This window comes from Argiope bruennichi, chromosome 5, assembly GCF_947563725.1.
Source record: "Argiope bruennichi chromosome 5, qqArgBrue1.1, whole genome shotgun sequence".
NCBI classification, from domain to species: Eukaryota; Metazoa; Arthropoda; class Arachnida; order Araneae; family Araneidae; genus Argiope; species Argiope bruennichi.
This window is the reverse complement of record NC_079155.1, coordinates 10,378,853-10,389,885: the sequence shown is the minus strand read 5'-3', so window position 1 is coordinate 10,389,885 and position 11,033 is coordinate 10,378,853. Positions and strand designations below refer to the sequence as shown.

The following is an 11,033-nucleotide window of genomic DNA, read 5'->3' as shown; positions in this document are numbered from 1 at the left end:
TCCTAATCCAGTTTCAACTTTTTTTTTTAATTAACTCTCCACGAGCTCTGTAAAAAGGTTAAAATCTGCATTTTCACACGCTCCGAGTGAAGGGATAAAAACTGTCAATCCAAGCAAATTTTTTTCAAAGATACCTATAATTCCTTTACCTAAATTGACATGTATGCAGAAATCAGAAATCCCTATCAGAATCTCATATATATATATATATATATATATATATATATATATATATATATATATATATATATATATATATATATATATATATATATATATATATATATATATATATGTGTGTGTGTGTGTGTGTGTGTGTGTGTGTGTGTGTGTAGTGATATTTTGAACTCTTAATTTGAACCGAGTTAATTTCCAAAGCGTTGTCTTGATTTAGCCCACAGTAATTTCATTGTCTTATTTTCTGATCTGAAGCTGTGTAAAATTACTGCGCAATCAGCTCTACGTATTAAGGGAAGAAGATCCCTCCGTTACTCTTGTCAAAGGTCAACACGTGTATTCAATTGACACGTGGCCGGAAATCCCATGTTATATAAGACTAGATGTGATTTGTTTCTTCCCTTCCTTACTTCTGCTTTTGTGGCACGCTGTGGCGGACGTGCCTTGTCAGCGTTTCTGTTTGTAAGAGTTTTGCCTTCCCGGGATGGATGTTAAAATTAATTTAAAAATGTAAATTGTTTCTTCCCTGTCTTCAAACCTGCATTCTGCTTCAACCAAAATAAGCTTACATATTATTTATTCGACAAGGATAGTTTCCTGTAAAAATATAATTTTAAAAGATTTTTAAAAGAATTAAATCCCCGGGATGAGAGGCAATTTGGTGTTACTATACGGCTCCTTGATTCGCCGTTACTCTGAAAATGGTTCCTTGCTGGCTAGGCCGCTTGCTTGCCGACCCTGCCGGGTTACCTCTTGTGACATAGCGTCTTCAGATCCGACCACGTCGCTGAAATTCTACGAAAGAGGATGCTTCCCTGTGACCTCAACCGACACTCCGGCTCATTATCCTTGCGTTTTTGTGCTCCTTGTCATTATAGAGAAGGCTGTCTACTATCTCATAATCAAAATCTTCGAGGAATAAAACCCAACGCGCTATTTTAGGAATTATTTTTTTTCTAGTAATAGTCTGTTTGAACGCAGAGAAGTCAATGACAGTTTTAATTTTAGTTCCTAAAATGTAAGTACGGAATTTTGTTAATGCTTTAATAACAGCTAAAACTTCTAGTTCATAGCTCGATAAATTTTCTTCCTGAGGTGTTATTTTTTTTTACTCATATAAGCTATGGGATATAAATTATCATTGTCGTTAGCTTGAAGAAGGATTCCACCGTAACCTAATTTGAAAGCATCTGTATAGAGTTCCAGTTTGGAACCTAGTTTGCACATATGTAAAACTGGATCTTGCGATAAAGCTCTTTTAAGAGTCTCAAACGTTTTTATTTGAGGGGAACATAATTCAAATGTTAATCATTTCTAAGTAAATCGCTTAGAGGTCTAGCTATTAAAGCATAATCTTTAATGTACTTCCGAAAATATCCCGTTAAACCCATGACATTTTGGATTTGTTTTTCATTACGTGGTTGAGGAAAATTTAGTACTACTGAAGTTTTTTTTAAGTTGATGGCCCAATTTGTCCATTTTCGATTACTTGATCAAGAAAGTAATTTTTTTCTTTCAGAAACTAACATTTTTTTTTATTTAGATTTAATTGTAGGCCAAATTCAGAGGCTATGTGTAAGACGCGTTCCAATTTTTGAATACCTTCAGAAATGGTTTGAGAGGGGATGATAATATCATCCAAGTATTAATTCTTGAAAAATTATTTGAATGTAAAGTTGAAATATAGCAGGTGCATTCGTAAGTTCGAAATAACATTTTTTCAACTGAAATAATCCTTCATGGCTAATAAAAGCCGTGTACTTTCTGCTGCCTGGAGTCAAATCAATATGAAAGTAAGTATTTTTGAGATGTAATGTGGAGAAAGTTTTGCCTGAGTGTAACTGATCAAAAATATCTTCTATATTTGGTAGAGGAAATTTATCTTTGATTGTTTTTTTGTTCAAAGAACGGAAATCAGTACACAGTCTGTGTTCGCGTTTTTTACGTTTCACTAAGACAATTGGAGACGCATAATCAGAATAGCTTTTTTCAATGATACCCTCGGCAAGCCATTCCTCAATTTGTTTTGTAACTTGTTTTCCTATGGGAGCAAGTCTACGAATCGGTGAGGTCACAGGGACGTCATCAGTTAAAATAATAGACATTTGCAAATCTGTAGTGCGGATTTTATTAGGAGAGTAATTTGAAATTACATTAATTTCATGATCTTTTATATTTTTATCAGATAAATACCCTATATCAAAATCATTTTCAGAATAAACATTTAAACATGTGCGCATACTTCCTTCACTTACCAATCAGAATTTACATCAGAAAAACTCTTTTCAAAACAAGTATCAGTTATTAAATTAACATCAACAAATCATCACTCTGTAAATAAAATTCAGAGTCAGCATTTCTTTTCGAACAAGTAGTAATACTTTTATTTTCATTTAGAAAAGAAGTTGGATTATTATCATTTTTTATACAACAAGCAGAATGAGAAAAAATATGTTTTTTTTTTTTTTTTTTTTTTTTTTACTTTTTTATTCTCACGGATTAATTTATTCGCTTCATTTCCGGTATCAACAGAAGGAATTATGCAACGTTGGTATTCTTTTTCACTTGATGACTCACGCTCGGATTTATTTTCAGAAATGCATTCAGTTGTAGGATTTTTATTAGAAAAAGTATTTTTAAGATCTAAATAGCTATTAGATGGGAAAATACATTCAAAAGAAATATTTGTATCTGCAGCTGCTGAAACTCTTTTCGCTTCTGATTTTTTACCCACATGACTAATATCTATCGCCACTAACGGAAAACTGACAATTAAACTGTTCGCTCATTTAATGTTTGTGCTACGGCCTACATAATTTAATTTTTTTATATAATTAGGATTAATAATCATTAATTCGCTCTTGTGGAATTTCATTTGATTTAAACATGGAGTTTACAGGATTTTTGAGTTATGAGATCTTCCCTGATTGTTATGTTGTTTAGCATCAACATTTTGGGGCCTGAATTTTATTAAATGAGATGTAGAATTACATTTAAAACAAGTTTTCTTATCAATATCTCCATCGTGTACCTGACCGTTATTTTGGAGGGAATTATGATGCGCGACCTTGACCTGTAGTAATGTGTATTTCTGTTCTCTTCCCAAAACAAACTTTTGTTTTTTACGCGGAAGTATATGTCCATTTCTTTCGCTAACGTCAGCGGTTTTAACCAGTCTGAACCTTGTTTGATCAAAATATACTCGGATGTGTCCTTGTCAAGAGAGCTGTTCAATTTATCGGTTACAATTAGTTCACAAAGGGTCTCAAAATCTTTCTCTTTTCTTAGTTCTAAATAATATTCTAAATTCGCTTTTAATCTTGAGACGAATTTCACGTGATTTTCTCCTTGAAATCTTTTGACGGCTTGAAAGTTTTCCCAACATTCTTTAGAAGATGGTTGGAATTCTCTTAACACTTCTTTTGATTTCGTCATAATCTTTTATTTCGCTTTCGTTCGCGTATAACAAAACATGTCGGTGTCTCTCGCCTAACAAATTTAGAAAGACTTCGGCTTTGCATTCAGTGTTGAGATTTGCAGAAACAAACTGTTTCCCTTTCTCCTAATAAAGCTTTTAAAAGTAAAAATAATCAGACATCTAAATTGAGAGCAACTTCCTTCTATCCATTTATTTTGACTCTGGTTTTTACATGTTGCCACTTTCAACAAGTGAAAGTACTACATGAAAGTAAGACAATGTTTCGTTCCTGGTTTTACCAGTGCAGTCTCTTTTAACAATCCTCCCACCTTTTGATTAATGACACATAAATTAATCAAAACACTAATGAAACAATTATGAAATTAAATAAAGTTAAATAGTTAAAAATTCAATTCTTAGTATAAAAACTTTAAAGTTACTTAATTAGAGTTCAAGTAATAAATCTGGATGGGAGTTTAATTTGTCTTCCAGATCTAGTCACGATAGTTCTAAACTTCTGGGACAACTCTGGAACAGAATTGTTCATCGGTGATTCTGAAATTATATTTTCCTTTTCAAGTGTTTCAGTTTTATTTTTCTCATAGATGAAGGTATTTCGAGGGGGAATATTTTCTTTATTGGTCGAACTAATTCTCCGGAAGCGGTTTTGACTTGAACAACACGAACATTGCTGTCTTTTCCTGGATATATCTCAGTCACTTTGGCTAGAGGCCATAGCACTTTGCGCTTGTTGTCACACTCAACGAGAACTATATCCCCAATTTTTATCTGTCTAGAACTTAACATTGTTGATGGACGTTGAACCAATAAGCTGAGATATTCCAACCTAAATCTTCTTCTCAGAAGTTCTCGCACATTTTGAAGATGTCTAAATCTCTTGTTGAAATCAATTCGATCTAGGTGATCCAAATCAGGTACACCAAACTCTGGAATTTCACCTAAAAACAAGGACGGTGTCAAAGGAATGTGATCGTCCAAGTCCTCTGCCACATATGTAAGGGGTCTGGAATTCACAGTTGATTCACAGTCGCACAATACACTCATTAACTCTTCGTAGTTTAAAGACGCTTGGCCCAAGATACGACGTAAAAGTTTCTTAATCATTTGCACAAGTCGTTCCCAAAAACCCCCCCACCATGGTGTTGCTGGTGGACTAAACTTCCAGTCTATCTTAAGTATGGCAGCTTCCCTTACAACAATATTTCAATCAATTGACTCAAAGAGATTGTTGTATCCGACAAAATTACTACCATTGTCGCTATAAATTATCGATGGCCGCCCTCTACGCGCAATAAATCTTCTAAATCCAAGTAAAAATCCCCGAGTAGAGAGGGTCAAAATCAGTTCCAAATGAACTGCTCTGAAAACAGCACAGGTGAAAAGTATGATACAGGTTTTACTCTTGTTCTTCAAAACTAGTGGGCCGGCTAAATCTACTCCCACAATTTCGAAAATCTTAGCATCTCTAATTCTATTTTCGGGCAGAGTAGCTGGCACTGTCTGCAGTCCTTTAGCTTCATGCCTTCTGCATCTAACACATCGAGATAAAGCTCCTCGGATAGTTGATCTGCTTTTGATAATCCAAAAGTTTTCTCGAAGTTTGGAGATTAATATATGTATCCCGGCATGAGACAAAGATAGATGTTTATGAAGTATCAACTTCTCCACAACTGCATGCTTCTTCGGAAGCAACATGGGGAAAATAAAATTGTGATGGTCCTTTCTTTCAATTAATCTGGTCTTAACACGTAAAATGTCTTCCTCATCTTTGAACACACTAAGTGACTTCAGCTTCTTTATGTCTTCTGAAGAAAATGAATCATGTTGAATAATCTTTACGATAGATTTCTCTGCCCTTTTCAGCTCATTGACCTTTAACTCGCCGTCTTCTCTTTCTACTTTTGTCTTCTGGCAATTTCCTATAAATCTGTGTATCCAACCCATCATTCTTAGTATTTTCGTGTATTTTGAAAAGTAGTTGAAGACTCGTGAAGAAAAATCATCATGGTTTAATGACGTCATTACTTCTCTACGTTTTTCTTTGTTAGCCTCCACTTTGTCATCGATTGGCGCAGAATGAGGCCATTCTTCTTCCGACAATGCCAGCCAATGAGGCCTCTCCCACCATCTGGATTCAATAAGTTTCTTCATTGAGCATCCTCTTGATGGCATGTCGGCAGGAATTTCTATACCAGGTATATGGTGCCAATTTCTAAAGTCTGTCAGGTTCCTAATTTCTGAAACTCTATTATTCACAAACGTTCCCCAAGCTTCTACATTCTTTATCCAGAAGAGTGCTGTTGAAGAGTCGGTCCAGTAATACTCTTTTGAAATTACGATCTTGAGGTTCTTCTTAATGAATGAAGCCAATCTTGCTCCAATAAGACAAGCAAGCAATTCAAGTCATGGTATAGTTATTTTCTTCAACGGAGCTACTCTGGCTTTAGCTTGCAATAATGTCACTTTGACTTCATTTGATTTTTGGCTTCTTAAAAATACTACACTCGCATAAGATCCCTGTGAAGCATCGGAAAATGTATGGAGGCTAAAAGACTGCCCATCGGTCTGAGTAACTTGCCTAGGAATATTTACTGATGCTAACAAGGGCAATTCCTTAACCCATTTCAAGAATTTTCTTTTGATTTCCTCAGGCAGCCCTGCATCCCAGCTTAATTTAGTTTCCCAACTATTTTGCAAGTATATTTTTGGTCGAAGCGTGAAAGGACAGCTATAACCGATTGGGTAGAAGATTCTCTGTGCAATTGATAACACGTTTCGTCTTGTCACTATGATGTCATCTAAGTCGATATTAGGTATGTCACAAAACAGTGAATCTTCAAACTTATCCCACATAAGACCAAGAACTTTTAGTGGTTCACTTATTGTCGATTTCACATTGTCCTTCTCTGTCTGCTCCCACTCTCTCAAGTCGAAGTTACCACTTGCCATCAATCGAGTTGACTTTGTAATAAAATCTTCTGCTTCTTCATTCGAATTGACTGAGGTGACACAGTTATCAACATAAAATGAAGATTTCAATTTTGAAGCTGTTTCTTTTAGAGAAATATCACACTGATCCAAATGCGAATTAATCACTGCACCTAATAAAAAGGGGCTGCATTTTAATCCAAAAACTACTCTGCAGTGTCGAAATTCTCTTATTTCCTTTTGTTCAGAGTCTTTCCACCACAGGAATCTCAGAAAATCAGGATCATTTTTTTGAATAGATATCTGAAGAAAAGCTTTTTTGATATCTGAAATAACTCCTATTTTTCCTCGTCTGAAATCAAGAAGCAATCTTGGTATTAATTCAATTAAGTTTTCACCTTTTGCAAGACAGTCGTTAAGGGAAAGAAACTCCTTCTGCTTACACGAAGCGTCAAAAACTGGTCTTATGGATGTTGTAGAGTTCTCTTTGAATATCGGCCTGTGTGGAAGGTAATGGCTGTGCACACTTTTCTCCTCTTCTGGTACTTCTTCGATTATTCCAGATTTAACCCATTCTTCGAACACTGCATTGTAAGCTTCTGTTTTATCTTTTAACATGAGTTTCTTTGTCGTGGAAATTAGTCTTTTTTTCGCTACTTCTCTGTTACTGGGTAATTTGTCTTTCTCATTGATCCAAGGTAAAGAGATTTCATATCTATCCTCTGATCTTTTTAGGGTCTTGTGAAAATGATCCCCTACTGCTTCTTGTAATTCGACATCACTTCTATTTTCTTTGGAATCTGTAATTCCCAATGCCTCTAGTTTCCACAAGTTTTCTATGTCGCTACTGTGAACCACCATGAACGTTATCAGGGAGGACATAGACACATTACTTTCTGAAGTGTAATAATTTATTCTACCCATAACTGTCCATCCGAGCAAAGATTCCACAGCAACCAATCCGTTTTCTAATTTGTGAACTTTTCCCGTTAACAATGCACCTGCGACGTCTGCTCCAATAAGGATTTCTATTTTCAAATCTTTTCTCCCAACATCAGAGACAGTGATACCTTTTTGTTTCATTTCTTCTATCCATGGTCCAGGCTGCAAAGTGGTCACTGGTCCACAAATCTTTAATTGTTCCAAAAGGTTTAATCTTCTAGAATAATTGCCATATAGGCTACTAAGAGACACTTCATAACGTTTGTGGGTTTCTCTCTTTGTTGTGGCTCCTCCAAAAAGAGCATGAATCAAACTTTCTGTTCCATTTGAATGGCACCCAATTTCTTCAGCCGTTCCTTTTAATATATATGAACGCTGTGATCCAGTGTCAATAAGTGCCCTTACAATTTTCTGCCTTTTATTAGATTCGATATTCACTAATAAAGTTTGAAGATACACTTCATATGGATAATTAAAACTGGTACTTGCTAAAGATATCTTTTGTGCATCCTCCTCCTTAATTTTATCATCATCTTTCTTTTTACATGTTTGTAAGTCTGGACACATTACAGCCCAATGTCTTCTTAAGCATATCAAGCATCGAACAGTTGACCTACATTGCTTGGCTCTATGTCCAATTTTTAGGCAGATGAAACATCCATTCCTCTTCTTAATTTCATCATTCCTTTGAGTTAAAGTCATTTTTTGAGCCACAAAACAATTTTGGCTTTCATGTTGTTTCTCACAAAAAATGCAAGAGTTCTTTTCCCCAAGGTTAAATGTTTTCTTATGGCCCGAGAATAATTCATTCGCAGTAGGCACAGAATCTTCATTTTGGAACCTTTTATCCCTTCTAACTTTGTTTCGTGCACCAAAATCAAATTTAAACCCAGCTTTTGCCAAAGAAATTCTCTGCTCTCCCTCAACTTCATTTCTCAAAAATAACAATAATTGTTTTAATTTTTCGGAATAAGTATTTTCTTCTGTGATTATTGATGCATGATTTCTCAGCCAAACTCTTAATAACTCCTCAGGAATACACGATTCAACGAGTGGAAATAACATGGCAGAGTATTTGTCGCTTGTCATTCCAATTGATTCTAACGATCGCAAATAGGATTCTAATTTGTCGTACAGCTCGGACACACTACACCTTTTTCTTTGCTCAGTTACATTTTTAATAATTAGACTTAACAATTCTCGTATATAAAATTCCGCTAAAAGTTCTTAAAAATCTATTTTTTAAGCTTTCTATGACTTTGTGATAATTTTCCGCGGTTGCCGGGAAGCTATTGACAATGTCACGTGGTCTAGTACCAGGTATAGTATATTGGATTAAATAGTGGAATTTGTCTTCATTTTGAATTTCTTTATCATCATGAATTCGTTGGAATTGCTTCCAAAATGGCAACCAATCTTTAATGTCCCCACCGAATTGTTTTAATACTATTTCAGGCAGCTTGAGTTTTCGTTTGTTTAAGTTTGGAGACACACTGGCGACGGATTGCGCAAGTTGGCGGGAAAAGAAAATTTCAACTTTAACTTTAATCAAATCTAATTTTTCCTTGTATTCTTCGACGCTTTCCCATTCACTGTTAAACTGCTCTTCAGAAGAATATTCTGAATCTAAAATTGGAATATCATAAGAGCGAAGTTCGTCCGATAAACGTTCTAAAGTTGTCAATTTTGATCTTATAAATTCTTTGTCCGGGATTTCTTTTTCTATTTCAAGTTTAATTCCGTTACATATTCTCGAAAAAGATGCCCTAATAGGTTTTCTTCTCTGAATTAGTGCTTCCATTTCCATAAACTTAAAACAAAACACGAAAGCAAAAGTAATAGATCGTCTGACCTTGAACGCTCAAAGCATCCGTTACTAAAAGATAAATAAACTTTCTGACCTGTGTCTTTCTTGCTTATTTTCATAAATCACGTACCGAGGTCACCAAATGTTGAGATTTGCAGAAACAAACTGTTTCCCTTTCTCCTAATAAAGCTTTTAAAAGTAAAAATAATCAGACATCTAAATTGAGAGCAACTTCCTTCTATCCATTTATTTTGATTCTGATTTTTACATGTTGCCACTTTCAACAAGTGAAAGTACTACAAGAAAGTAAGACAATGTTTCGTTCCTGGTTTTACCAGTGCAGTCTCTTTTAACATTCAGTTTTAACCTGTTTTGTTTCGAAAGCACGTTCCAAAATATTGAAAAACAAATTGAAATTTTCTGACTTAGTTGGTATTGGCATTTTCAATGTGCGGATGCTTTTAATTATTTACTCGATGGACTCCGCATGACTTTCTGGAGGAAGTCCGTTAGGACTACTTATTCCGGTCGCTTGAAAGTTTCTCTCACTTTCTTCATGAGCTAAAGTTAGTTTTGATTTTTCTAATTCAAACTGTCTCGTTCGGCCTCTATTTTTCCGCTTTCCTCGGCATCTATTTTTTCGCGTTCCTCTACAGTTGAGATGATAATGTCTTTAACAAATTCCAAATCATCTTTAGCCGCTTGTCTATTTCTATAATTTGTTTAAGCTGCGCAATGTTTGTTTTTTCCGGAACTACCTTACCTATTGCTTCAGCGACAATAGTTAAATCTTTCTTTTTAAAATTTTTTAACATTTTGAATATGCCTTTATTTTTCCTAATAACAAATGCTAATATAATAACGATAATAATAAAAATGCTAATATTTCTTCAAAACAAGAATTTCTAAAATAAGCACATTCAAACACTTTCTATTTCTTGAAAAAGTCCTTCTCAAATATACAAATCTTAAAATAAATGCTTGCAAGATTCTTTATTCAAAACTAGCCGCCTTTGGCGACCAGCCGGTTCGCCAATCTTAATGTTCGTTAAAATTTTAATAATTAAATATTTTATGCAATTTCAACTTTAATAGATTCTTCAGCAAAATATTTTAAAACTTAAAATTTTGATAGTCATATAATTCACTCATAATATTATAAAGGCCTTTAGTCATAACGTGATATGTATCTCTCTCATTTTCTGTAACCCCTCGTAGTATGTATGCTTTAAATTAAAGTGTAAATGATTAATCTGCAACTAATATAATAATATTTTTTTACTGAAACAAAGCATTTTTTTAATAATATTATTACTGATAATAGAGTCACAGAGCGTTTAAACTTTATGGGCACTAAAGAATATCTTTCTTAATTTATGTAATATCTCAAGAATTTGTCAACAAAATTTTCTCAGATTCATCATGAACAGATCGATTCATTAACAATGTTTCATTTTAAATGCATCAAACTCTAAGAAAATAAAATGAATCGTTTAGAATAATCGGTCTAAAACAGGTTTAAAAAAACTACTTAAAAAACGATGTACTTAAAACTATAAGTATATACAAAAAATATATAACTAACATAAATACAATTTACTTACAAAAGCATGCAACTAACCTAAAAATAATTTAAATCGTCCTTTCATAACGGTTGTCATGGCAACAATCAGAACACAGTGCGCATGCGTGAATTTTCTTCGCCAGTTACGTTAACACAAATGCGTGAATTTTTCTACG

At 34.2% G+C, this 11,033-nt stretch overlaps 2 protein-coding genes across 2 annotated transcripts; both read right to left on the bottom strand.

Moving 5' to 3' along the window:
• Positions 1-4,819: 4,819 nt before the first annotated feature.
• On the bottom strand, positions 4,820-5,788 carry LOC129969103 (uncharacterized). The gene has a single exon (XM_056083512.1). It carries the CDS (start codon positions 5,786-5,788, stop codon positions 4,820-4,822), a length of 969 nt encoding a protein of 322 aa, XP_055939487.1.
• Positions 5,789-6,019: 231 nt separating this feature from the next.
• On the bottom strand, positions 6,020-9,287 carry LOC129969102 (uncharacterized). Its single transcript, XM_056083511.1, has 2 exons — positions 8,804-9,287; positions 6,020-8,703 (listed from the first exon to the last, which is right to left on the bottom strand). Exons 1-2 carry the CDS (start codon positions 9,285-9,287, stop codon positions 6,020-6,022), a joined length of 3,168 nt encoding a protein of 1,055 aa, XP_055939486.1.
• Between the last annotated feature and the right edge of the window lie 1,746 nt (positions 9,288-11,033).